We start from the raw sequence: 27,591 nt of genomic DNA, 5'->3' as shown, positions 1-27,591 counted from the left end.
TTATTTATTTATTTATTTATTTGACAGAGAGGGAGTGAGAGAGGGAACACAATCAGGGGAAGTGGGAGAGGGAGAAGCAGGCTTCCCGCTGAGCGGGGAGCTTGATGAGAGGCTCTGGATCCCAGGACCCTGAGACCATGTCCTGAGTGGAAGGCAGATGCTTAACTGAGCCACCCAGGTGCCCCACATTACCATATTCTTAAAGGCTCCCAAGCCTTGATTCTCTCTTCCACCTCCACCGGTCTGGTGCACCCTTCAGAGGTCCCAGAAAGAGGGGCATCCCAGTCTGTTTCACAGCTCCCCTTATAGGCCTGCTGCCAAGGAGGCAACGGCTCCTTGCCCCCTACACCATGTCAGCCCAGGCCTGCAGGCCAACGTTGAGCCCCATCCTGAGGGCAAAGGGTGAGAGTGCGGATGGCTCAGGGCCAACCATCCCCACATCTGGGCCGAGGATCCTGGCTCAGAGCTGAAACTTGGGAGGGCCTGGGGGGCGCCAGGATGTCCAGAGGGCTCCAGGGTCCTCCCCAACCCCCTAGGGACTCCCCTCCTTTCCAGCCCGGTGCCAGCCCTGCCCCTTTAAAGACATTCCTGAGGGCGTGGCTTCGGTGACGTCAGCGCGGGGCATGAATGAACACGAGCGGGTTCTCACCCAACTTCCATTAAGGACTGGGGCAGGAGGCGAGAAGTTGCGCGCGGGCCGCGGGCGGGAGCGGGCAGCGAGGCGGGCGTGCGGGCGTGTGGGACCAGGGCGCCAAGGACCCGGACGGGAGCGAGGAGGCGGCATGGAGCGTGTGGAGCCTCGCGCCTGCCTGGCCCTGCTGTGGGGCTGCTTGCTGGCCGCGGCCGCTGCGGCGCAGGGCAAGGAAGGTGAGTGTGCGCGCGGGGCCGCCCCGGCCCGCCGCAGCCCGAGCGGCCCGACCCCGGCACCCCGAGCCTCTCGGAGCCCGGCGGGGCGACGCGCGCAACTTTGGAAACCGACCTGGTGCCGCCAGCCCCGTCGTGCTGGGGTCGGGAGGGCGCGCGCGCGCCGCCTTCGCGACGAATCTGGGACCCCCTGCCCCAGAGTTAGGGGGCCTCGGGGGACCAAGGGGTGGCGGCCGGGCGCGCGGGGCTCGGAAGCCGTCGGGAACGGGCGGCGGCGCCGGCCACGCGGTCGCAGTCCCGCTGTCGGCTTCAGGAACGCGTCCCGATGGGGGCGCGGGGGTCCCTTGGAGAACGGGGTGTCTGAGGAGCTTTCCGCGAACTCAGCGTCTCGGTGACTTGTCTTCCCTAACCCGCCTGCCCCGATTTTGCGGAGAAGCATCCTTGTGGAGGCCCCTTGTTTTTGGGGAGGGGTATCTTCGGCCGGCAGAGAGCCCCCAGCGGAAGCCCCTGCTCCCTGAGATTTTCTCCACGCCTCCCTTTGCCTCCAGTCGGGCAGGAGAGTATGGGGGGAGTTTCGGGCCAACCTGCCCACGCAGAGCCTCCCTGTCTTCCCAACCCGCATTCCCAGGCTCGGGGGTCAGGTTCGGGGCCGCGAGTGCGGACAGGAAGTCCCAAAGTCAAGCGTTCTGAGCTAGGGGTGACTCAGAACGAGGAAATGCGGCAGGTGGGGGCGCGGTCTCTCAAGGTGTGGAGCCGTCACCCCAGGGCCACCGGGGAGTCCGGGCATCCGGGGGTGGGGGACTGAATCACCCACCCCCGCCCCAGCGCTCCCGGAGCGACGCGGGGTGAGGGGCCGGCAGACTTTGCCCTGGGTGGGGCAGGTGTGTGACAGGGGGCGTTGCCCCTCGGCTAGGGTCGCAGAGCGGGTGGGGGCTCCTGCCCTTGGCGGAGGGCCTTCCTGTCCTGCACCGGCCGAAGCCGGCTTCGGTTTCCGACAGTGAGAGCAAGTTTTCCCCGTCCGACTGGGCAGAGGGCGGCTTCCGCAGGCTCCAGCAGGGGGAAGTGCAGAGGAAACCGGCGAGTGAGAAGTTTCCCTGAGCCTTGCTTTCTTTATCTGCCTCCCAAAAAGGGGTGGGAGGTTTTGCTTTTCCAGGTTGGGAGCAAAAGAGGGCAGAGTTGGAACTCCTGGAGGTGGAGGTGGAGGTGGGGGGCGCATCCTGTCCCAGTTCTGGATGGGTCAGGGCTCTTGGTCCCAACTTGCAGGAGTGGGAGGCAGGGATTGCTGCCATCCCCAATACTCAACCCCTTCCCTACCCCACAGCTTTTGGTCCTCCCCCTTCCTGGGGGACTGTGCCTGGAGAGAAGGGGAGAGACAGCTGGAATCACTACAGGCTTTTCTGGGAGGCTGTCCTGGGGGTGAGGGGATTAGGCAGGACCCACACTACTGAGCTGCTGAGCGGCCTTGCGCAGCCCTGGTCACCAGCCTGGAAGCCTGTAGCTGCCCGGTCCTTGTGCCCCCATTGTGCCCTCCCCATCCTAGCCCACTAGCCCCCGCCCCATGGGATTAGGGAGGAAAAGGATGTGTATTGGAGAGTCCTGGGGTGGGGGAACATTTTTGCTTCGGCTCCAAGAGTCCTCGTGAACAACTCCCTAGATATGCCTGCAGTGGTGGTGGTGGTAGGGTGGGGGGTTTGGCCCAGCTGGCAGCTGCTGGTGGATTCTGTTCTTTGCTTTTCGGGCCCAGTGTGGTGGATCTGCCTGGGGGTAGATGGGAGGTGTGTATGTGTGGGCAGAGAGCAGGACACACAGGCCCCTTCCACCCTTAATATAACCCGCTGCTCACTTTCCTTCTTTCTCGCTTCCTCCCTGTGAGTAGAGGAGCGAGAATGTATTTGGAGACCCAGATGGACCCAGATGGATTCTCAGCAGCCACTGAATCTGTCCTCTTTTTGCAGATGGGGAAACTGAGGGACACCCAAGCTAAGCCCTTGCCAGCCAGGGCCCTCTGCACAGAGGGTCAGATCTGAGAGGATGGCGTCTAGAGCTGCTGGAGCCCAGGTCCCCTGGCATTGTGGTTTCAGGGTGATTTTCCTGGGAAACAGAGTAGCTGGGCGGGGGTGCTGAGGTGCCGATGAGGTGGCAAGGGGGCGGGAGAGTGCTCCGGGGCCCCGGAAAGTCCTTGGCTGGGTGGTTCTGTAAGAGCCCCGTTTACCCTCTGTTCCCTTTTCCCCCACAGAGCCCCTATAGTCCCCCGCTTTTCTTTAGGAATTAGTTGGTTTCGGTTACGTGGGATGTGGGGAGAAGGGAGGTGACCCCAGGTAGTGCTGTGTTTGAGTGAAGAAAGCCATTTGACGTTCGTGATGGAACCGAAGGCAGAGAGTCTGGGAGGGAGGTTTCCTGGGGGTGGTGAGAGGGATCGAGGGCTCCTGGATGAGCCTGCCTAACCAGGGCTTATTGGTGAGCCAAGGGGCTCCCAGGCCCCCCCCCCCTTTCCAGGGAACTGGAGCCCTCTGTCCCTGAAGAGCTGGGGAGAGGGCCCTGGATCAGGGACCAGGCTGGGCTCCGTTCCTGGTGATCAGTTCTAGGGAATTTACAGGGAGGGGGCTGTGGCTGGAAGCCCCCTGGGGAGCCTCCTTCCTGTGTGAAGGCTTCTTTTCTTCTCAGATTGAGCCCCGTGATACTTCTAGAGCCAGGCCAAGGGCTGGAAGTGGAATGTGCTCTGGCAGGGGTGGTGGGGTCCCTCTGGGCCAGGTTAACCCTTCAGAAGCTGGGAGCCCTGGGCCACTTCCCTCAGGGGCACAGTCTGCGGCTTCCACTAGTCTGGGAGGAGGAGATACAGAGAATTTTTGGGGGGCACTCACCATTTTCCTTCCACCCACCCAGCCAGAGCCAGGAACCCCCAGATTCCTTCCTTTGTAGCCAGAACATTCCATTTGCTAGTGGGGTGAGTGAGTTTTCCAAGCCTGGGCCCCGGGCATGCCCGAACAAATCTGTGCCCCTACCCCACCCGCTCCAGCCACCCTCCCCTATCCCCGTAGCCTTGGGACAGGTGCCACATCGGATTTCCTCCTTCCGGTCTGGGCTGCAGGGCCCTTCCTAGAGAGATATCGGCCCAGGTCAGCAGCAGCTGGCAATGCCTCACATCAGGCCTGGGGGCCTTCAGCCCAGGGGAGGAGGCCATCCTGACCCCAGGAGGGATCTCTAAGACTCCTCTCTCTAGCCCCTCACTCCAGCCTCACCCCTAAATCGGGCCCATCTCTGCCCCCTGCCTGTCCAGGTTCCACCCTTAGAGTTACTCTTCCAAATCCTAGGCCTGAGGAATGCCACTTCTTGAGGCCTTATTCCTCATGCTCCAGGGTCCAAGAAAGTGAGTGCTTGGTCCCCCTCCACCAGGGTTTTACCCTCTTGATAGGGGGGTGGGGACGGGACATTGTCTAGGTTCCCTGCCTGAGCTCCCCCAGTGTCCTCTCTCTCTAGGGAGGGTGGCGCCTATTGGCTGCAACCTGGACTTGACTTACCCAGGGTCTTGGGTCTTGGCTGTAGCCACCGAGCCTGGCAAAGAGCCAGGGATGGACGGATGGGAGCTGCCCAAGGGCAGGGCTGGATTTTGGGAGGCCGCTGGTAGTGTGTCCCTCCATCAGGCTCCAGATGCATCTCTCCTCCCTCTGGACCTGGAAGTCCTCTCTGAAGGTTTCCATCTCTGGTCCCCCAGGCACCGCCGGTGGGGCCGTAGCCAGGGTGTGAAGGACAGGGCAGTGGGAGCGACTTTCCCAGGGACGGGACCTTGCCAGCTGTGTGTATCTTTGGGCCCCTCCTGGAGGCCCTGTGGGTCAGAGCTTCATCCTGCCTGCTCTGTGGCTTTTGTGGTGGGGAGATCAGTTTCCAGAAACCCCCCGCTCCTCCCCTGGAGCTGTTCCCACCTGTTAACAGCCCTCTCGGAATGCCACGAGACATGTATGTACATACGTGTGCTTCTTGGGTGGGGTGGGGGTGTCTCATGCTGGGGGCGGGGATGTGGCAGGGGCAGACACGAGAGCTCCCGAGCCCCACATGCGTGTGAAGTGCTGTTGAGGGGCTTTGTTTCCGGAAGCAGCCGGGGCAGGCGTGGTGTCACTTACCAGCCCTGCCCGCCCCAGCTCTCTGCCCAGCTGCTGTCCCCTGCTGGGCTGAGCTCTGTCTTGCACTACCCAGCTGGGGGCTGACCCCGAGAGGGGCTGGCGTGGCTGGAGCTGTGGCCTGGGAGATGGGGGCCCTAGTCCTCCCCCAGCCTGTCACATGGCTTTGATTGGGTCCCCTCCCTTGCCTGGGTCCCTGGTCTCTGGGATATAGTGACCCCATATAGTGTGCTCTCTCTATGACAGCTGAGGAAGCCATCAAGGCCTCTTGGGGCTCCTGGGGGACTCTCACCTTTCCCACTGCACTTGGGTCAGGGACACACACACCCCCCAAGCTCACAGGCCCTCCCTCCCATCTCTTCCAGTTGTACTGTTGGACTTCGCCGCAGCTAAAGGGGAACTCGGCTGGCTCACGCACCCATACGGCAAAGGGGTAAGCCTTCAAGGTCAAGTGGGGGCATGGGGATAGGTAAACTGAAGCCCAGGGAAGGTGGGGCCAGCCTAAATCCAATAGCTCAGTCCTAGATCAAGCTCCTGCTTCCCACACCAGGCTCAGAGTCGGGGGCAGGGAGCCTGGGGTTGGAAGGTAGGGAACGGAGAGGCAGAAAGGGCTGGGGAGACAGCTGGAAGCCCCGGCTGAGCAGAGCCCCTTGGATGTCCAGCGGGCCAATGCTCAGAGGAACCTCCTCTAGTTTCCTCTGTCTACCTCTTGGGAGGAAGGGGTTAAAGGCTTTCTGTCTTCAAAGTCCCAGCCCAGAAGGTGAGGGGTAAGGGAGAGACAGGGAACAGTAGCTCTAGCCCCAGGAAACCGGATCCAGTTCCTTCCTGCTGGGCCCCTCTCCCTTCTTCCCCAGCTGGTACTTCCCCTTCCTGCTAGGGGCTGAATTTGTTTTGCCTCATCCCCACCCAAGACCTGCCCCCCTTCCCTGCCCAACTGTCACCAGGACTGGTGGGCAAGACCCTGAGATCCTTTTCCTGGCTTTGCGTGACCTTGGGGAAGATACTGATGCTCTCTGGGTCTCAGTTTTTCTCTCTGTATAATGGGCCCTTGCTGAGTTTGTCCTGGGGCCCTGAGCCAGGGAGAAGTACGTTTCCAGGGGACTACTTGGGGCAGTTTCCATTGCTGGCCAGATCTGTGTGAGTCACGTGCTTGTCCCTGGTCACCTTAGCCCCCTGCAGGCCTGAGATACAGCTCTGTAGATTCCAGGACCCTAGAATGTCCCGCTGGGAGGGAACACAGATCACCTAATCCAGCACTCATTTTACAGGGTGGGAGACTAAAACTGAGGCCCAAGGACGTTGGAGTGAGGCCTTGGCCAATGTCCTGTGGTGTAGCCCAGGCTTCTTTCCCAACTCCTCTGCTTTGATTCATTCATTCAGTCATTCCCTTGTTCATTCAACAGGTGCTTTCCTGAGCTCCAACTTTGTTCCGTGCAGGCCCTGGGGATACAATAAATGAGTCTGATGCAGCCCTTGCCCCAGTGAGCTCAGAATCTAGTGGGGGGACAGATGTAGGTATCAGCACAGAGGTGCCAAGTGCTGTGATCAAGGGAATGTGGAGATTCTGGGAGCCAGAGGGGGGCACTTGGCTCAAGTCTTCCCAGAGGAGGCGGAGCTCATGTTCTGAGGATGACCTGTTCCAAAGCTAGGATTTAAAAACTGTTAAGTGTCGTCCTGATGCCCACTTGCTACCTGGGCATTGCCTCTGGGCCTCAGTTTCTCCCTGGGCACTCGCCCACACTCACCTGTGTCCACCGCCCCCCCGCTCCCCGCGCACAGTGGGACCTGATGCAGAACATCATGGACGACATGCCCATCTACATGTACTCCGTGTGCAACGTGGTGGCCGGTGACCAGGACAACTGGCTCCGCACCAACTGGGTGTACCGTGGCGAGGCCGAGCGGATCTTCATCGAGCTCAAGTTCACGGTGCGGGACTGCAACAGCTTCCCCGGGGGCGCCAGCTCCTGCAAGGAGACCTTCAACCTCTACTATGCTGAGTCGGACGTGGACTACGGCACCAACTTTCAGAAGCGCCAGTTCACCAAGATCGACACAATTGCGCCCGACGAGATCACGGTCAGCAGCGACTTCGAGGCACGCCACGTGAAGCTGAACGTGGAAGAGCGCTCCGTGGGGCCGCTCACCCGCAAGGGCTTCTACCTGGCCTTCCAGGACATCGGCGCCTGCGTGGCCCTGCTCTCCGTCCGCGTGTACTACAAGAAGTGCCCCGAGCTGCTGCAGGGCCTGGCCCGCTTTCCCGAGACCATCGCGGGCTCCGATGCACCCTCCCTGGCCACGGTGGCTGGCACGTGCGTGGAGCACGCGGTGGTGCCACCGGGGGGCGACGAGCCCCGCATGCACTGTGCGGTGGACGGCGAGTGGCTGGTGCCCATCGGTCAGTGCCTGTGCGAGGCCGGCTATGAGAAAGTGGAGGACGCCTGCCAGGGTGAGTGGCCGTGTGGGGCTGGCGGGGGATGGGAGTGCTGGAGGAGGAGCAGAGGCTGGGCTTCTGGGTTCTAGTGTTGGCTCTGGCTGTGTGGGGACCCTGGGAAGGTCGCCCCTGCTCTGATGCGCGGTGGTTCTGTGAGTGGGACTTCCAGAACCATCCCGGATTTCGGTTTCCTTATTTATGGGTGGGCTCAGTCATTCACTGAGAAGGAATAAGCAGAAAAACCATGTGCGGTGGAGGTTATGAGCAAGGATTCTAGGGCAAACATGCCTAGGTTCAGATCTCAGCTCTGTATTCAGCTGTGTGACTTTCGGCCAGTTTCTTAACCTCTCTGTGCCTGGTTGCCACCTCTGTAAAATGGAGAGGAACACAGGGCCCATCTCGTAGGGTTGTTATGATAATCAAATGACCTAATGCCCATGGAGTGCTTAGCTCAGTGCTTGACACGTAAGTGCTTTTAAGTGTGCTTGTTATTTTTGATTCATTCCACAAATATAACTTCAGTATCGGCTATATACCAACACCGTGGTTGCATGGTCCCGTCCCCAGAGCTCGTTCCATTTCTGTTAGCTCACCGCGTGACCTAAAGCAAGTCACTTAACTTCTCTGGGTCTCAGGCTGCTCTTTGGTGCGTGGTGGTGAGGGAACTGGACCCAGGATTCACACGCCCCCCCCAGCTGCACACGACTCACCTGGCAAACTTTGGAAAAGTGTCTGCATTGAGGTCAAAGTGGAAGGCAGGTGCAGAGTCTGCCCTCCGGGCCTGACCTTCCCCAGGGCCGTGACCCAGGTTCTCCTGATGAATCTTCCGTGGATGACAGATAGAAGCCAGAGGGGGCTCTGATTGTCTGGGACTGTGTCTGGAAACAGGGCCCGGGCATTAGGGAGCTCGCATAGGGAGGCTGTGGCTTGGCACGGCCAGGGCCAGTGACAGCGGAAATCTCTACAGCAATGTGGATTTTTTCAATGGGTGGCTTTTTCTAGAAATGGCTGTGGGGCAGGGCATTTGTGGAATGCAGGCCAGCCGTTGGAAGGCCAGCTCATCCGCGCTCTCTGGGAATTTCTTTGCTGAGATCAGCGGGGTGTTGAGAAACTGGGGTTCAGTCTTTGCAGTTGCCTGTACCTACTGGGTGATCTTGGTTGAATCTCTCTTCAATCTCTGGCCTAAAATAAGAGGCTTTCTGCTTGTTTTTTAGCTATAGATCGTGTGACAGACGAAGTAGGTTCAAATGTTGGAGGAGCCCAAAGCCTTTTCTGTTAGGCTCCATTTGCCTCCTCAAACAAATCCTCAGAACCTTGCTTAACACAGTCTGTGAACCCCTGGATGAGAAGTTCCCTGGTAGGCCTGCGGTGTAGTCCCTGCCGCGGCCCTTCCTACTACCCCATTGTCCTTCCAGCTCCCCTATTCCGAGTCTCTCTTCCCGAGGCGGCCCCTGCTTTAGGTGACCTCCGGTGCACACTCCCAGTTTCAGACAATGACTGTGGGGTGGGGGGGGGGCAAGGCAGCCCAGTGGGTCGATCAGGCTCCTCCCACATGACATCCTCACACAAGAATGCAGGGGTGGCGGGTGAGGGGCAGCTGAAAACTTTCCACAGGCTGGTGATTCAGGCCCTGCAGAGATAAGTGGACGTTGGGGTTGGGAGAGTTGGAGGGGGGAGACTCTCTCCAGTAAGAGGGGGCAAGCTTCCTTCCCCTGGAGGTGGAGGAGGGTCAGGGTTCTGGCACGCTTTGCTGGTGAAGAGCTGTGTAGGCCCCGGTTTGGGAGGACTGGTTTCCAAGAGCAAAATCTTTGACTTGGCTGGTGGACCCAGCCACCTGTTGCCCTACTTTTTCCTCCTTGAGATCCCTCAGCGTGGTTCTTAGGGGCCGTTGGTATGGCTGGGAAGCCCTAGCCGGGCTGCTCCGATCCCTACAGGCATTTGCAGTAGTGCCCCCCGACCATGGGGCCAGTGGATGATAACAGGAGCTCCTGCAGACAGGTGCCCTCCACAGGCTGATGGGAGCCAGGTGAGCACTTTCTTGGCACGCTTGCTGAATCGGGCCCACCTGTCTTCGTGGCGCTTCATAGACAGGAGACAGAGGCTCAGAGAGGTGGAGAGACTTGCCTGGAGTCACACAGCGATGTGTGGTCGCAGCAGGATTTGAATCCGAGCGATGCAGCGGCGCCCAGGCCAGAGGATGGGTCAGGAAATGGGGCGGGAAATGACCAGTTCCTTTGGAATCCCTGACTCAGCTCCTGGCCAGCGGACAGAGCACGAGCTCGCTGTGCAGCCCCCGGATGGCGGGTCCTGGTGTGGGAGGGTGGATGGTCGGGTGCCGTTACGAGCACACGGTGGGAGAAGTGGAGGCAGGTGCAGGCTGGCCCTCCCCGCCTGACCCTGCACAGGGGCATGGAGCCAGATTCTCCCACTGGGGCTTTTACTGATGACAAATCATGCCCAGAGAGGGGTGTGGATTCCCTGAGGTCACCGAGCACCTGGTCCAGGTCATCTTCAGAGCTCACTGCTTTTCAGGCTTCTTTCCCCAGGAACCTTGGCATTCAGGAAAGAGTTAAATGGACAACACAAGAGAGGCACCTCCCAGGTGCTGTGATCGGACAGGTGGGCACCCTGCCCGGAGAGCTCTTGGAGCTATGTCAGGAATGAGCCACCTTCACTCTGGGCCCCCGCCCTGCCCCCAGCCCTGCCTGGGGGACAGTGGAGTCGCTCAGGCTGACTGTCCTCTTCCCTGGGGTGGCTTTGTCTCTGCTTCCTGTGTTGGCATCGGCCCCTGAGCTGCTGGGGCCCTGCCTGGTGTCTCAGCCGTGGGCACTGCGGCCAGGTGAGCAGGTGGCCAGCAGCTCAGGCCAGAGGCTCAGCCCAGCAGCTGGGAGGCCGGAGCTGGAGGTGGGCACCGTGGGGAATTCCATCTTCGGAGGCTCCTGCTCCTTCAAGGGGCCCAGCCCCCTGGGGATGTCTCCTCTCTAATTTCTGTCCCCCGGTTCATAGGGACACCCCACCCAGTCCAGGCACCAGGCTGAGCATTTCATTCGGTTTCCTTCCGTCTTCATAAACCCAGAAAGGCTGAGGACGTTTGCTCTATTTTATGGATGAGGAATCTGAGGCCCAGAGAGAGGAAACGGTGACCAGTGACCAAGAAGAGGGGGGCATACGGTCCCCAGCTCACTGCCCCTGGCATGTGTCCTCCTCATAAGTTGTGTGCCCTTGGCAAGTCCCCTCTGGGTCTCATTCAGCCCGCCTGTCAAAGTGTGTGTGGGGGGGGGATGTTGGACCCTGGCCGACCTCGTGATCAGAATCTGCCTCCTGTGACTTTTACCCAAAGCCTGAAAACCTGGATTGCCCTGGTAAGCAGCTGACTGGGTGACCTCGCCACATGGGGCGAGGAGCAGGGTCCTCGTACTGGCATCCTGAGTGGCCCAGGCCCAGCCCGGGACCCATAGCTGAAGGGGAGGCTCTCCCTGGGCAGGGGACAGCTCAGGTCAAGGTGGTCTCGGGGCAGGCTTTGTGGGGAGCTATCACCAGAAGCCCCACTCCATCAGGACGTGACTGAGCCCCAGGCTGGGGGCTCTGTGAGCTGTTGACTCTTGGGCACGTCCCTTTCCGGGCCTCATTTCTGTGGTTTCCTCTGGCCTGCTGGGGTGGGAGTCCTGGATGGCAGCTCCCCTACCTCTGCGCCCTAGCTGCCCCACCCTCAGCCCGCACCGGGCTGGCAGCTCCATGGGGTGGCCCCTCCTGCCCTCTCCCTCTCCGGAGGTAAATGGGTCCCCAGAACGGAAGGAAGGAGGCAGGGAAAGCAAACAGAAGATAAAAGGCTGGTGGTGGGGAGACAGCAGGAGGTGGAGGCTGGTGGGGGTGGTGGTGGGGCTGCGCTTATCTCGGGCTCAGGGGAGGAATGTGCCTGAAGATAGTTCTCTGGGGTGTGTGTGAAGGGGGCGGTTGGGCCATGGGGACATCCCCACATGGGGCTGCTGGGGCCCACGGTGGGGAAAGGGGAGAAGCCGCAGGGTCAGAAGTGAGTAGTTCCCTTCGTGGGCAGGGTCCGTGACTTCTGGGTCACCATTGGCTGCCTGTCAGGGCACAAGACAAAGTCCACGCTCTGCCTCCATGGCCTGGGGAGGTGACTGGCCCCAGGTGAATGGCCACTGTGACCTCTTGACCCTGTGACCTCGCCACTACCAGTTGGGGAGGTGGCTGGACCTGGGGGGAGGGGCTCCGCCAGGGGCGAGATTTGCGTCACTCCGAAGGGCGTATGTCCCTAAGTCACTCCACGCTGCCACCTGAGAGGCGGGCATCGGGAACTGGAAAAACCGGGGTGCCGCTCTGGGTGCAGCCGCTGTGGCCCAGTTCCCCTGCTCAGTGTAGCCCAGGCCCGCCAGGCAACCTGGAGCCAGAGAAGCCGTCCACAGGTGCGCGGAGGCCAGGCTCTGGTGCGGGGCGGGGGACGTCCTGGGGTGCTGTCCTCGCAGGGTCTCCCAGGACGCTGTGACACTACTCGCTCCTGGGGTGAACATTTAATCTGCAGGTCCTAGGTTTAGCCTTTGACTCACACCTTCATTCACTCATTCACTCGCTCACCCGTCCCTCCACCAAGCCGACAGATGGTAGCTGCACCCCAACTGCGTGCCCGACCCTGTGCTGAGCCATGGGCCCCAGAGAGACGGAGCCCCGTGCCTGCTGCCGGTCTCGCAGAAGGCTCTCGAGGAGCAGCAGTCCTTTCAGAGGGGGCCCGAAAGCTGGGCTGTGAACTTCCCCGACGCAGAAATGGGTGTTATCTGCCTCACCGTCATATCCCAGATGGTGCCAGACACGTAGGAAGTGCTGTTTCTATTTGGTAAACATAAGGTTGAGTAACAGATGCCCCCCCAGGGGCAGAAGAGGGCCAGAAATTGGGCAGTCCGGGAGCACTGTGGAGAGGAGCTTGAGCAGGGCATTGAAGGCTGCATAGGAGTCCCCCGGTCGGCTAGGGGACCGTGGGTATTTTGTGCACGTGGGTGGGTCTGGGTGTGTGCGAGCACCCGACGGGTGCCCAGAATGCCAGCAGATCCAGCCAGGCAAGGTCAGAAAGACGCAGGGGCTTGCTGGGGTCTTCACTGTGAACTCCGGGGCCCCCGACCACTGGCCCGCTGTGGCAGGGCCCCGGGGACAGCCCCTCGTGGTTGTGCCTCTGGAGGAGGAGGCAGTGCCTTCTCATCAGGCAAGCACATGCCTGTTGACGGGGCCTATCCGCTGTATTATCTGGCATATCCGCAGCGGAAATCTCTCCAAATTCCCTCTTTCCTGCCGGCAGCCGGCAGGCCACCCCCGGGCTCTGGGTCCAAAGCATGGAACCTGACTCTTCCCCCACCCCACCTTCCTCCTCTGGGTGTAGGACTGGGGGACTGGCCACGTGGGGGGCACGGCTTTGTGGGGGGTTGCAGGTGGCTAACGCATTTTTTTTTTTTTAAGATTTTTATTTATTTGAGAGAGAGCACAGAGGGAGAGCGCGAAGGAGAAGCAGGCTCTCTGCTAAGCAGGGATCTCCATGTGGGGCTTGATCCCAGGACCCCGTGATCCTAACCTGAGCCGAAGGCAGACCCTCAATGACTGAGCCACCCAGGTGCCCCCGGCTAATGCCTTCCTTTAGAACAAAGCCCGAGCTGTGGGGGCTTGAGGTCCCCTCCCCAGTCTGGGCTGGAAGGTGATTCTGGGGGTTCCCCCCAAGCACCCCGACTCCACTGGGCCTGGACAGCTGGAGTCAGTCCTTACCTGGGGTATACACAGGCCCCTCTAGGGCCAAGTCAGGGCACTCGGGGGAGTTGAAATCCCAAGGTAAAATGGCCTGGCTCTCTGGAGTCTCATTGTTACTTGAAGATCTGGGTTGGGGGGAGCTATTTTTGTAACGTGACAGATACATAAAGAGGAATGCAGACTACATGGGAGGGGCGCCTGGCTGGCTCAGTCGGTGGAGCACGTGACTCTAGATCTCGGGGTTGTGAGTTCGAGCCCCACGTTGGGACAGAGGTTACTTAAAATTAAAATCTTAAAAAAAATACACGTGGGTTGCTGCAGGACAGCAGGAGACTTGGTTCCTCAGCCAGTGCTGTGGGGTTGATTCTACCGTTTCTTCACATAGCCCGTGTACGTGCCGTGTTAGAAAGACCTATGTCAGGAGGTGCAGCCCCTCAACCCCCGGCTGCTCTGAAATTAGTCTTGGGATTTTTGGGCTGTTAAAGTGGGGCAAGACTCCTCTCTGGTCTCCAGGCTTGTATCAGAATGTTGGTTTCTCTCTGCTCCAAAGCGAGGTGCGTGTGGGAGGAGAGGGGCTCAGAGTCAGGCGTCCTGGGTTTAGGTTTTGGTTTCGTGTCCTGGGAGCTTGTTGACCTTGGGTAAGTGGCCTTGCCTCTCTGGGCCTCGGGTTCCTCCCCTCCGAAGTGGAATGAATGATACCGTGTCCTCGTCTGACGAGCTTGCTGTGAGGACTGAAGGAACGTCAGGTGTGTGGTCCGGGAGGTGCACATCGTAGGTCCCTCATCAGCAGCGGTCACTGTGTCGCTGCACAGAGCAGGAGTGGGTCCCAGGCCCCCTCTGTCCTGGGCGAGCGCCCTCAGGGCCTCTGCTGCGGTTCTGAGCTGGCGGCGGCACGTGGTGGGACAGGCTTCTCACTCACGGTGGGTGAGAGCGGCTGTCGAGGTGTCCTTGGAGTCCTGTCCCCTGACTCCCAGTCCTGCTCCCCATCTCCGCTCACACAGAGACTGGACAAGGAGGGAGACTTTGTCCAAGAATTTTCTCAACAGCGTGGATCTAACTGTGCCATTTGGCTCTGCCTCAAACCTTCAGTCCTCCAGTGGCTCTCATCACCCCTGGGTAAAGTCCTGGCTCCCTGGCCTGGCATTAAAGGACTCATACAGTCTGGTCCCTGGAAGCCTCTCGGCCTTCTTGACTCCTGCTCCCCCCGTTTATGGCCAGAAGGCCACTCATAACTTTCTGTGTGAGTCCTGCTGTTTCTTACCTCCAACATTACTTCCAACATTTCTGCCCTGCCGAACTCCTACTCCACCTATAAGCCCCAGCTGAAATACCCCACCGTGTTTCCTCAGCCCTCCTTAGCTCTCACCTACCCCTTTATGGCAGACATAGTCATGCGCTCCCACTCCCTGAGCTCAGGGGCTTTGGCTTATCTCAGAGTGATATCCTGAGCCGTCTCAGGACTCTGTCCAAGAATAAGATGGAGGCGGGTACAGTGGTGATGGGGTTATGGAAGAGGTCCCCTAGGGTGATCCCACGCCCCCCACTCTGGCCATTCGGCTGCTGCCCAAGCCCTGAGCAGCCCTGCACCGTGGGCCCTGTGTCTGGGCAGCTTCCTGCCTGAGAAGCCAGGAAGGGGCTTGGGGCAGGGGCAGGATAGGGTGGTGGGAGGAAGAAGCCTCTGGAGTCAGGTGCCTGAGCCCCTAGCCTGCCGGGCCAGGCCAGGACAGGACCTTCTACCGGGGGAGGAAAAGCCGCTTCCTGGCTGCCCTTGTGAGTGGCGGAAATGACTCGGTCCTGGGAGCAGCTCCACAGAAGATGCTGGGGGCCTGGCCTGGCCTGCTTCCTGGTGGCCCAGCCCCGGAACAGGAAGGCAGCCGGGTCCTGGGGTGAAGGGGACACCTACAGGGGTGGCATCCTAAGTGGGCGTGCCTGGCCACTGAGCTGAGGCTGTGGTGACCATCGGTCAACAAAGGCCCGCGGTGAAGGTGCAGTTCCTGCCCTGGGTGGCTGGAAGCCGAGGTGAGGACCCCTCGGGCTGCTCTGCAGGGATTAAAGGGGACGAGGCAGGTGTGAGGTGGGGTCATGGGGTGAGATGGAGCCTGGAGCGCCAGGCTCAGGCATGACCCTGGTGGGGGCCAGTGGCGCGTGTGCAGAGGTTTGGAACTCAGGGTGAGGCACTTCTGGGTGCCCAGCTCTGGGTGCTTGCCATGCACTTTGTCATCACAACCTGGTTGACCAATGAAAAAACAGGCCCCGAGAGGTTTAGCAGCCTGCGTGGGGTCCCACGACGAGGTCCCACCAGAACAGTCGCTTTGGGTGGGACGTGCTTGAACTGATGTCCATCCCTATGTCCGCCAGCCTGCTCGCTGGGATTCTTCAAGTCCGAGGCGTCCGAGAGCCCCTGTTTGGAGTGCCCCGTGCACACGGTGCTGGCCCCTGAGGGCGCCACCTTCTGTGAGTGTGAGGAAGGCTACTTCCGGGCCCCGCAGGACCTGCCGTCCATGCCCTGCACTCGTGAGTCTCGCCGTGGGTCAGGGAGGGCGTCCGGGAGGAGGTGTGGAGGGATCGTGGCGTGCTGCTCGATATACGCAGGCTACCGGGCTCTGAACTCTGGCCTCTGCCCTCCACGCAGGCCCGCCCTCTGCCCCGCACTACCTCACAGCCATAGGCATGGGCGCCAAAGTGGAGCTGCGCTGGACACCCCCCCAGGACAGCGGGGGCCGGGACGACCTCATCTACAGTGTCACCTGCGAGCAGTGCTGGCCCGAGTCGGGCGAATGCGGGCCCTGCGAGGCCAGCGTGCGGTACTCGGAGCCGCCGCACGCGCTGACCCGCACCAGCGTGACCGTCAGTGACCTCGAGCCGCACATGAACTATACCTTCGCGGTGGAGGCCCGCAATGGGGTCTCGGGCCTGGTGGCCAGCCGCAGCTTCCGCACCGCCAGCGTCAGCATCAACCAGACAGGTGAGGGCCGGGTGTCAGCGGGACGGCCAGCCAGGGCTTGGCTGTGTCCAGAGGGAGGCGACAGCCGGGGTTAAAGGCCACGGGCTGTGGGGTTACCTCGGAGCTCTGCGGCCTCTCTTAATTTCCTCACCTGTCAAATGGGAGTCGTGATAGGGCTCTCGAGAGGATGCAGTGAATTACCGTGTAGAAGCCTCCTAGGACAGTACCGGTCCCAGACAGGATATACCAAGAGTCAGCTGTTGCTTGGGTTTTATTATGTCCGCACTCACAAATACTCAGAGGGCGCCCCCGATGGGCCAGCCCGTGGGGTCCCGGATCTGCAGCTCTATGTGCCGGAGCCGGAAGAATCCCGGCTTGGGATCTGGAGAGCCCGGGCTGTGGGTGGGGCCGGGTCTAGGGGCGCTCACCCACACGCCCCGCAGCTGCCCCAGCAGTGGCTCCTCACGCCCCTCCCCCATCCACTGTCCTGCCCAGAGCCCCCCAAGGTGAAGCTGGAGGACCGCAGCACCACCTCGCTGAGCGTGTCCTGGAGCATCCCCCCGCCGCAGCAGAGCCGCGTGTGGAAGTATGAGGTCACCTACCGCAAGAAGGTAACTCCGGGGTCAGGGCAGACCCTGGCCAGGCTGGAAGCAGGGGACCAGACTGGTCACGTAGATAGCTTACCTCATTCTGCTGATGAGGACACCGAGGTCTGGGGTCTTCCGAGAGTCCCCTCTCCTAGGCCAGCACAGCAGAGAGTGGTGGCAGAGAAGACGGAGTGTTCTGGAGTCCCCAGAAGAGATAGTCGGGGTTGGGGGGACGAGTCAGGCGATCAAACACACCTGGGTTTGCGCCTTGGGTCATGCCTTTGCTGGCTGGAACCTTGAGCGACTCACTTCATTTCTCTGAGCCTCTGTTTCCTCCACGGTAAGAAGAGCGTCAAGGGGCGTCCTGGTGGCTCAGTCGGTGGAGCGTCCGACTCTCGGTTTCAGCTCAGGTCACGGTCTCAGGATTGTGGGATCGAGCCCATGTTGCATTGGGCTCACGCTCAGCAGGGAGTCTTTTTCTCTCTCTGTCCCTCCCTGTGCTTGTGCTCAGGCCCTCTCTCAAATAAACAAATACATTTTTAAAAGATGTTACTTATTTTTTTGACAGAGACAGCGAGAGAGGGAACACAGGCAGGGGAAGTGGGAGAGAGAGAAGCAGGCTTCCCATGGCGCAGGGAGCCCGATGAGGGGCTTGATCCCAGGACCCTGGGATCTTGATCAGAGCCGAAGGCAGAAGCTTAATGACGGAGCCAACCAGGCGCCACTATAAATAAAATCTTTAAAATATATATATATAAGTAAATAAAATTTTAAAAGTAAAAGAGCATCGGGGTGTGCTAACATTAGTGACCTGCTTTGCTAGGCTGAGCTGGGGGTGGTCTCTGGTGGGCCGAGCTGATTCCCCCCCGCCACCCTCACCCACAGGGGGACTCTAACAGCTACAATGTGCGCCGCACCGAGGGCTTCTCCGTGACCCTGGATGACCTGGCTCCGGACACCGTCTACCTGGTCCAGGTGCAGGCGCTGACGCAGGAGGGGCAGGGAGCCGGCAGCAAGGTTCATGAGTTCCAGACGTTGTGTGAGTTGGGCAGCTGGGCGTGAGTCGGGTCGGGGCCCTGGAACAGGACAGCTGGGACGTGTGGGAGGAGGAAGTGAGTCAGAGAACTTAGAAATGCCCCCCGTCCTGGTCAGCCAGGGCCTAGGAGAGCCTGGCAGGGATCAGCTCCGAGTCTGGGGAGGGGGACCCAGGGACATGCCTAAAGGGCAGTGTTGAGAAGGAAGGACATGGGGTCCAGCATTGGCAGACCCAGTTCAAATCCTGTGTCGTGGAAAGAGTCCCACACACCCGGCGGTTTCTGCCGTATTCCCTGGGGAAGACTTGTCATTTATCATCTATGAAATGGGAATAAATATTCTCACGAACTATCACGAGTGAAGACATCCAGCACATGTCCCTAAAGTAGCCCTTGGGTATAGAAGGGGCATTGCCATGATTTGGAGTGCGGGGGTCTCCCAGCTGATGAGCTGTTCTCCCCCGACAGCCACGGAAGGATCTGGCAACATGGCGGTGATTGGCGGTGTGGCCGTTGGCGTGGTCTTGCTTCTGGTGCTGGCGGGAATTGGCTTCTTCATCCATCGCAGGTCAGAGCCCACGCCGGGTTCCCCAAGGGCTGAGGTGGGACTCAGAGGGGCAGGAATCTCGGTTTCTTGTCTGGAAAATGGGGCTGATGGCAAATCTAATCCCTGCCTCCCGGGGACCTGGGAAGATGCGGTGAGCTGTCAGGTGCCCAGCCCAGCGCCTGGCACACCGTGGGGGCTCGGGACATGGCAGTCATCGTCTTTGCTTTTGTTAGTAACGGTGTGTCCACACTTCCTCTGGTCACGCAGGCAGGAAGCTCTGGGAGCTCTAATGAGGAAAGCCCTCATTATGGCCACTTACAGGGCCATTACAGGGCGTTGATCCCAAGGAGGGAGTCCTGCTTGCTCATTTCCTCCCTGCCTCTCCCACTGCCTTCCCTGCACCCTCTGCCTGCTGAGCGGAGTGCCCAGCGCACCAAGCCCCCGCTTAGAACTGGGGGGTGGGAGCATCAGGAGGCTTGTGGCCAGAGCAAGTCACTGACCTCCCCTGTGTTTGTTTCCCTGTGGGGTTCTCTTAGGAGGAGGAGCCTGCGGACCCGCCAGTCCTCAGAGGATGTTTACTTCTCCAAGTCAGGTGAGATGCAGTGGCCTCCTGTGCCCGTCCGCACCCTGCCCTGCTGGTCCCACAGCCCGCCCCCACCCAGCTCTGTGGTGGAGATGGGCCAGCTGAGGGGGCCCTCGGGTCGGTGGCGGGTGGGGGGCCCTGGGGCTTCCTTGAGCAGCTCAGAGGGGCCGAGCTGGAAGCTCAGTGATCATCTCCTCTTCCTCTTGGGGGACCCCTCCCACAGACCCCTCACCAAACTGTGCCCCTGCCTCTCTTTTTCCCACTGCAGAACAACTGAAGCCCTTAAAGACCTACGTGGACCCCCACACGTACGAGGACCCCAACCAGGCAGTGCTCAAGTTCACCACCGAGATCCATCCCTCCTGTGTCACGAGGCAGAAGGTCATTGGAGCAGGTGAGCGTGGCGCCCCACAGAGGGGCCTGGGACTAGTTGGGAGCTCCCGATGGCCGATGGCCAGGCTGACGGGGCGCTCCTCCCTTCTTGTGTTCCCACAGGAGAGTTTGGGGAGGTGTATAAGGGGACGCTGAAGGCTTCGGGGAAGAAGGAGGTGCCCGTGGCCATCAAGACGCTGAAAGCCGGCTACACAGAGAAGCAGCGGGTGGACTTCCTCAGTGAGGCCAGCATCATGGGCCAGTTTAGCCACCACAACATCATCCGTCTGGAGGGCGTCGTCTCCAAATGTGAGCACTGGCCCCAGGGTTGGGGAGGGGACTGGAGTGGGGGAGGCAGGAGAACCCCGTTCCCCCCATTCATGCTCACCCACAGTGGGGGTGAAGAGGGCTGCACACTTGGGCCACCAGACAAGGGCTCCATCCATAGCTGTGCCCCCACCACCCCGTCTACACCTCTGGCTGCCCACTCCCCTCACACCTGTGCCGCCCTCTGCAGACAAGCCCATGATGATCATCACTGAGTACATGGAGAACGGGGCCTTGGACAAGTTCCTTCGGGTGAGGCTGTGGGTCGGGGCTGGTGGGGTCCTGGAGCTGCCCGGGGTGCACTGGGGGGTTTGGGGCCGGCGGCGGGGGGCGCTGGCTGAGGGCCTGTGCTCCGCAGGAGAAGGACGGCGAGTTCAGCGTGCTGCAGCTGGTGGGCATGCTGCGGGGGATCGCGGCCGGCATGAAGTACCTGGCCAACATGAACTACGTCCACCGCGACCTGGCCGCCCGTAACATCCTGGTCAACAGCAACCTGGTCTGCAAGGTGTCCGACTTCGGCCTGTCCCGCGTGCTGGAGGACGACCCTGAGGCCACCTACACCACCAGTGTAAGCACTCGGGTGGCTGTGGCCGCCAGGGGTGAAGTGGCCTCCACGCTGCCCCAAGGCCCCTCACCTGTGCCCTCCGGGCATGGGCTCCGCGGGCGGGAACACCCCAAGGCCGCACGGACAAGGGGGGGCCGGCTGGGGCTAGCGGTGACAGGGCTGGGGTCTCCTGCAGGGTGGCAAGATTCCGATCCGCTGGACGGCCCCAGAGGCCATTTCCTACCGCAAGTTCACTTCCGCCAGCGACGTGTGGAGCTACGGCATCGTCATGTGGGAGGTGATGACCTACGGCGAGCGGCCCTACTGGGAGCTGTCGAACCATGAGGTAGGTCCCCGTGCCCTGCCCTGCCCTGCCCTGCCCTGAACTGGAGCCCTCGACTCCTTTCCGCATCCCGGCATCCGGGCGGAGAAGAGTTTTGGGGGCTCACTTTCCTCTGGTACATCCGGTCCATGTTTATCGAGGGTCTGCTGTGAGCCAGGCCTTGTTCGGGGCTGCAGAGCCGCTCCCTGCTTCCGGTCGGTGGGGGGACACAGAAACGGCTAGTGGGGAGGGCAGGTGCCTTCCTGTGTGCACACACCTGTGTGTGCCTGTGTGCGTGCGTGGGGGGTGTGAGTGTGCTCACCGGGCCGGAGACTAAGGAGCCTCGTGGGAGCAGGGGAAGACATGGAATGGGAAGAGGGTGCTTGCTGGAGGGAGCGGCAGTGTAGATGTCCCGAGGCTGGAGGGAGGCTGGCTGGAGGGCATGCAGTGTGGCTGGGGTGCCCCGGAGGGAACAGGGTCAGGAGCCCCTGCCTCTGTGGAACTCTGGAGACAGCCTCCTCAGCATCTGCCTTCAGTGTCTCTGACGCTTGTTTGTTGGGCTCAAGAAAGAGTGCTCGTCCCCTTTGTGTCTGGGGCTCCCCTTCCCTCCTGTGTCCAGCTGCTGGTGCGGGCCTCCCCAGGGAGCCGGCGGGGCTTTGGTGGCCACGCGGGGCGCTGCTGACCCTCTGGCCTCCCCAGGTGATGAAAGCCATCAACGACGGCTTCCGGCTGCCCACGCCCATGGACTGCCCCTCCGCCATCTACCAGCTCATGATGCAGTGCTGGCAGCAGGAACGCACCCGCCGCCCCAAGTTCGCCGACATCGTCAGCATCCTCGACAAGCTCATCCGGGCTCCCGACTCCCTCAAGACCCTGGCTGACTTTGACCCCCGGTTAGTGCCATAGCCCCCGGGCTTGGCCCCCGCCCCGCCCAGCTCTACCCCTGAGCTGCTTCTGTGTAGTGGCCGGCCAGGGCTGGGGGCCGGGGGCTCGGGACTTCCGCGTGGGCTCTTACCCTGTATGGGGTCTCGGATGAGACTGAGACACAGTTGACATATGTGAGAAATGCGTCGGGCCCTGCACTCAGCGCCAAACGTGTTTTAACTCATTCGGACGACCGATGAGATGGGTCCTATAATTACCTGCCTTTTGTTGATGAGGAAGCTGAGACGGGACGATTAAGTATTTTATGTGCTGGCAGCTGGCCAGGCTGGGATGCCTCCAGGAACCTGAATCTGAACATTTTGTTATTTTGTGGTTATTGGTGCTGGTGTTGGCAGGGGGTTGGGGAGGGGCCCTGCAGGAGCTGTAAACACCCAGTGCTTACAACATGCCAGCCCGGTGCCCTGAACCCTACCCGACTGGGCTTCTCTGTTGTCCAGATAAGGAAACTGAGGCCCAGGGCAGTTGGGAGAATTCCCCAGGTTAGGGAGCGGCGTGGGGGGCCCCATGCCGCCACCGCTTACCTGCAAGTGATGACCCCCGTTGCAGGGTGTCCATCCGGCTTCCCAGCACCAGCGGTTCCGAGGGGGTGCCCTTCCGCACGGTGTCCGAGTGGCTCGAGTCCATCAAGATGCAGCAGTACACAGAGCACTTCCTGGCGGCAGGCTACACGGCCATCGAGAAGGTGGTGCAGATGACCAATGAGTGAGTCCGGCCCCGCCTTCTCCCCACCTGCCCACCACGCCCCTCTTCCCCCTTCGCTCTCCTTTCCCGTTGAGGGGCAGACGGGTTTCCCAGGAAGGGCAGAGCTAGACCAGCTGCCAGGAATTCTGGGCACTCCAGCCTGGCTCCCTGCTGTTCCTGCATCTTTTTTCCAGAATGGGAAAATATAGTCACTGTCACAATCAGAGCAGTGTTGATCGTGGGCTGACTGTGTGCCAGCTGTGTGCGCCAGCACTGTGAATCAGGCCTCGGGGTAATTTGGCCGTTGGGGCTCGTCCATCTCCCCACCTGGGGATGGGATGGAGAAATGCAGTGACTTGCTCAGGGTCCCACGGTCACTAGGGGCCCAGTAGGGTTCCAGCGCTGGTCAGTGAGGGCCCAGAGATCAGGGACCACAGAGGTCATTAGTGGAGAAACTGAGGCCCAGAGAGTATGTTACCTGCCTAAAGTCACACAGCCGTTTAGGGGCTGCATGCCTCTCCAGGATGCTGAAGAGAAGTGGGCAGAGCCCTTGGACTTCCTGGCTGTTGCCTAGGAGAGAGTGCCATAGCCCCTCCCCTCCCGGGGACCTCTCCCCACATGGTTGTCAGGCTGCCCTGTGGGAGCCCTGCTATCCCCTCCAACGTCAGGGACCTTTCCCAGCATGGCCTTGGCAAGGACACCTCTTCCCATCCCTGGTGGGAGAAGACACAATCCCCTTAGCCTTTTGTGCCTCTAAAAATAGTGTCAAGTCCCAAAAGCCCAGCTTATTTAGGGTCCAAGGTCAGGGCCGGAATGGGCCCTGGGCTGGGAGGTTTTGGGAATCACATGGAAGGGTCCACCCGGGCCTCCCACAGTTCTGGGTTACAGAAGTTCTGGGATCTGGGCCTGAGAGCAGGAACATTCTCCAGGGCCTCTCAAGACCCCTCAGCTGGCTGGTGATTGCCGGTCAGAGCTTCTTAGACTGGGCTGTGTCTCCTCCCAGGGGACGGGGAGTCAGACAGGGACAGAGTGAGCCAGAGGGAGATGGATCCCAGGATATCTTCTGTCTCCAGCCAGCAGCAGGGTCCCAGGCTCGAGCTCTGCAATTGTGCTTAGCTTCAAGCCCCACATCTGCCATGTCCTAGCAGGAGACCATGATCAGATTAGGTTCCATCTTTGGGCCTTGGTCCCTGGTTCCCTGCTGTGCAGAGTGGATAGGTGAGTGCAGGGAACATACCTGGTACACAGTAGGGGCTTAACCCATGTCACTCTCCTTCTCTCCTCGACCCCCTTGCTCTCAGCCCGCAGCCTGTGGGTGCAGGGTTCCTGCACCCCAATCCTTTTGCCTGGGAACCTGGAACAGCCCCTTGGCCCCCCCCAGGGACTCCCACTGGGGACAGCACAGCTACTCTTGTGGGTGAGCAGAGCGGAGGGCAAAGAGAAGGGCTTACAGGAAACACATGTTCTTAGAAGCTTCCCGAAATAGCCTGGGGTGCTCCTCGGCCAATTCCTTTCCCACGAGCAGGGACAGGGCTGTCTTGGATGGATGGAGGCTGTGTGTGTGTGCATGTGCACTGTGTTTTGAAAGTCCTGAATAAAGGCAGGAAGTCATTCCACACTCCCTCCACCTCCTACCAGCTCGGAGCTCAGTGGCGCTCGGAGCTGGGGCCTGCGTGACTCACCACCACTGCCTCCTTCTTTATTTCAAATAAGTGAAATGAATGGGGAATCTTAGAGCACTTTTTTTTTTTTTTTTTTTTTAACCCCGAAGGCTGTGTCTACACATGCCGTGAGTCCCAGTGGGAGGCAAGGAGTTGGTCTCAGAACTTGGCACTTTCGCCGATGGGGTCAGGTCAAGGTTTAGGCTTCAGTGCTCTCCCCCATCCCCCGCTCCCGTCCCTCCCCAGGGGCCGGTTGCTTGCTACCTTTTCTCGGATTGAGCATTCACCATGTTATTTTGGAGTTGCTACAGTTTCCAGCTAGACTGGTGGTTCTGCGTGTCTTTGGGGGAGCTAAGGAAACGGTAGATATTGTAGCCCAGAAAAATGCCCGGTCCAGCAAGAGGCCCCGTCCAGTGTCTGGGGGGATGCAACACAGCTTCCTGGGAGGGGAGCCCAGGCCAATGGGGCTTATGGTCGCCGAGTGCCCTCAGCATAGACTTGGTCCTCATGCCCTGTTTGCCAAGGGAATGAATCATTGATGTGGGAGGCTCTCGGGGCCCTCTCTCACTGCTTGTGCCCAGGGCCAGTACACAGCAGGTGCTCCTTTGAATTTCCCAGAACCAGGGCGGGCATTGAGAATGCTCAGGAAAAACGTAGCCTCGGTGGGAGTGGTAAGAGGGAAACTGGGGCTGGGGCAGGAACAGTCTTGGGACAGTCCGTGACTCATCTTGTGTGCCTCTGTGGTAAGCAGATGTGGCATGGAAGGTGTCAGGGTCTTTCGTGTGTGAAAAGACTGGAGCTGGGGTACGTGGCCCAGGAGCATCTGAGCAAAGCTTCCCATTTTAGATATGCAGAAACTGAGGCCGAGTAACAGGACAGGACCTGCCCAGGCTTTAATGAAGTCCAGGACTAGAATGGGCTTCTTGCCTCCCAGCCCAGGGGTTTTGCTTCCTTGATGGGCCTCAGGAGCAGTCTTGGCTCCCACCCCCATGGGATTGACTACACCAGTATGGAGGAGGAGCCCAAGGCAGCCTGGGCGGTGGCCCCACGTTCACTAAAGCAGCCATCAGTCATTCAGCAGATACATCCTGAGGACCTACTGTGTGCCAGGCCTATCCTGGAGCCCAGGGGACTAGGTCTCTGCTGTTACCCTCCTGACATTCACTTAACCCATTGGTTCTTAAATCAGACATCAGGGTCTTTGCGACCCAATAAGATGCAGACTCCCTGCCCCACCTTCAGAACTTCAAGGTCAGTGAGTCCGGACTTGGGTCCAGGGTCCAGGATCCAGCCTTTTCGGGAAGTGCCTCCTTCCCCAGGGGTCTGAGTGTTTCCCTGGGAGCCACACTTGGAGACGTGCAGGTGTGGGGGAAACAGCGCTGCTTTTTCAGCAGGCCCAGCTGTCTCAGTTAGAATGGCTCACAGGGCTGGGTTAGGAAGTTCTCCCGGTGTCTGACGTCTGGCCTTCCTGCTGCGGCGGGGGCAGCCAGCCCCTCCTGGGGGTCCCTCAGCCACCCTCCCCACGCACCCGGGGCTGCCCTTCCCTGCCCAGCACCTCTCTGAGGGCTCCCAGAGCCTGTGGGAAAGTCATGTCTCCGGAATTGCAAACAGGAGCTCCTGCCGTATAATTAGTCTCATTTATAGCCAAGAGACGGCCCATAAAAACCTGGGTGTTTTCATGGGTTTGGGCTGGTGGGTGAGGGTGGCGGAGGAGAAAAGTCCCAGAGCGAGCAGTAACCGTCCTGCTCCAGGGCTCCTGGGAGCATAAGTGGTTTTACAAGGGGACGGGGCGGGGCACGGAGGGGGGCGCAGGAGAGGGCTGTGGGCTCCTGGGCACATCTCCCCATCCGGCACCGAGTCCGCCGTCCCCCTCTGCCACCCGTTTCTGGGAGGTCTCCCGCCCTCCAGTTAGGTCCTCATCCCATTTCACAGGTGAGGAAATTGAGGATCCTAAAGAGAGAACACCTGGTCACCTGATTGGGGGCTGCAAGCTCCTGTCCTTAGCAGCCTGCAAACAGAACTTTAACCCTTGAGGTCCCTATGCAGAGTGTTTCCTGAGTTCTTCTTCGGTTGTCAGCAGTGGGCACTCGGAGGGAACAGGAGTGGACTAAAGCGGGGGCTGGGAAGAGCTGTGAGCAGCAGCCCTAGAGGGTCCCTGCCTCCGCTCCCCTGCACCGGGTGATGGCGTCCGTGCTGCCCTGGGGAGGAGGCCTTAGCTGGGGACAGTGAGGACAGACCCAGGCTGGGGGAGAGAAGGCATCTGTTCACAGCTCCTTCGATTTCTAGCTCCTCCACCTCCTGGCTGTGTGACTTTGGACAAGTCGCTTTGCCTCTCCGGCCTCCAGTGTTCAGCTCTGCGAAAATGGTGTGAAAAGAGCACCTGCTTCACAGATAGTGGTGCAGATTGCATGGGGTGGGGGGAGAACTTCTCAGAGAGTGGGTGCTTTTGTCACTTTCTGAACTTTGTCGATGTTAGCAAGCCTTCAGGGTGTGGATCCTGGCGTCGAGCCTCTGCCCACTCTCCCAACCACCCCCCCACCTCTCCCCAGCCAGCTCCTAACTCCCTCTCTCCCTCCCTGACAGCGACATCAAGAAGATTGGGGTGCGGCTGCCCGGCCACCAGAAACGCATCGCCTACAGCCTGCTGGGACTCAAGGACCAGGTGAACACAGTGGGGATCCCCATCTGAGCCCCGGCAGACCACAAACCCCCTTGGCCAAGAATACTTGAAGAAACGGAGTGGCCTTCCTGCCAGCTCTGCGCTGGGCCACCAGGGACCTTATTTATTTCTAGCTATTTCTTATTGATGGCACCCTGAGGCCTCTGCTGGGGGGGGAGGTCTTGGACAACAGTTAGGCCTAAACTGGGGAGATGCTCAGGGACCCCAAGCTGGGGGCTGCTTCGTCTACAAAGGACAGACTGCCAAGCACTTAGCAGGCACTGCCGTGTTCCCGGCATCCCCTGGGGCAGGAGCCCCACCAAAGCATTTGGACAAACAACACAGGACATTTCCAAATGGACCTCCCTTTCGCTGTCTCGGGAGTGGAGGGGTTGGCCTGTGGCTGTGTGAACAGGGTACCTCCGGCCCCACCACCAAAGGAGAAGAGGACAGCCAGCAAACTCAGCTGGGCAAGACCCAAAGTGGCTCCCCGGTCTCTCTGGTGCCTTCCTCAGCCCCCCAGGCCCTGTCCTCAGCCCGAGCAGGCCAAATCTTGCTCCCCCGGGGCCCTCGCAGGATGCTTGGTTGTGTTGAGTTTTTTTTTTAAATATCTATTTTGTACTTTGTGAGAAGTATGTGTGTGTGTGTCAGGGGGCCCAGCCAGGGCTGGGGGGCAGACGGTGGCCTGTTGTCAACACATTCCCAGGCTGGGGGCGGGTCCATCCGGTCTCCCTCCCCTTTAGACATTCACTAGTCTGTCAGTGTTACTGATTTTGTTTTTGTTTGGTATTTTTTTCGAAACTTAATTTATTATTATTTTTTTTATATTTATTGCTAGGAAATGACTTATTTCTGCTCTGGAATAAAGTTGCAAGATGATTCAAACTCAACTTGGTTTTGAGTCTCTGGGGGAGCAATGGGCCCGGAGAGAGGCCCTGTGGGTTGGAAGTGGGGGGTGGGGAGTGCACCCTGAGCCCTTAAATGGACCTTCTCGGCCAAGGCATACCAAATCTTGGACCCTGGGGGGGGGGGGGGGGGGGGGGGGGGGGGCAGGGGGCCAGGGAGCAGGCCCTGCGGAGCCTGGCCTCCATGCCAACAGGCCTCTGTCACCTTTGATCTCTAGACTTCAGGAGGGCTGGGAGGCAGGAGAACGGTGAGAACAGCCACCAGCTCCCTCCCACACATCTCTGTGGGGCTTGTTGAAATAGATTCTTAGACCATCCGTGT

General features: G+C 60.1%; 1 protein-coding gene across 3 annotated transcripts; it reads left to right on the top strand.

Moving 5' to 3' along the window:
* Window positions 1-724: 724 nt before the first annotated feature.
* Window positions 725-27,249, top strand: EPHA2 (EPH receptor A2). Of its 3 annotated transcripts, XM_032863516.1 has the most exons (17): window positions 813-867; window positions 5,345-5,412; window positions 6,759-7,428; window positions 15,517-15,672; window positions 15,791-16,123; window positions 16,598-16,713; window positions 17,575-17,728; window positions 18,192-18,291; window positions 18,807-18,862; window positions 19,122-19,247; window positions 19,349-19,534; window positions 19,743-19,804; window positions 19,911-20,120; window positions 20,293-20,442; window positions 21,118-21,311; window positions 21,910-22,065; window positions 26,289-27,249. In XM_032863516.1, exons 3-17 carry the CDS (start codon window positions 6,768-6,770, stop codon window positions 26,392-26,394), a joined length of 2,766 nt encoding a protein of 921 aa, XP_032719407.1. In that variant the 5' UTR covers window positions 813-867; window positions 5,345-5,412; window positions 6,759-6,767; the 3' UTR covers window positions 26,395-27,249. The 3 variants fall into 3 exon arrangements, with proteins under 3 accessions (XP_032719409.1, XP_032719408.1, XP_032719407.1); XM_032863518.1 differs by lacking the exon at window positions 5,345-5,412 and having other exon boundaries at window positions 725-867; window positions 26,289-26,400; XM_032863517.1 differs by lacking the exon at window positions 26,289-27,249 and having other exon boundaries at window positions 728-867; window positions 21,910-22,069.
* The last annotated feature ends 342 nt before the right edge of the window (window positions 27,250-27,591 follow it).

This window comes from Lontra canadensis, unplaced genomic scaffold, assembly GCF_010015895.1.
Source record: "Lontra canadensis isolate GAN:19392208 unplaced genomic scaffold, GSC_riverotter_1.0 scaffold25, whole genome shotgun sequence".
In the NCBI taxonomy this organism is placed as follows: Eukaryota; Metazoa; Chordata; class Mammalia; order Carnivora; family Mustelidae; genus Lontra; species Lontra canadensis.
Note: the sequence above shows the minus strand (reverse complement) of the source record. Positions and strands in the feature narration are given on the sequence as shown.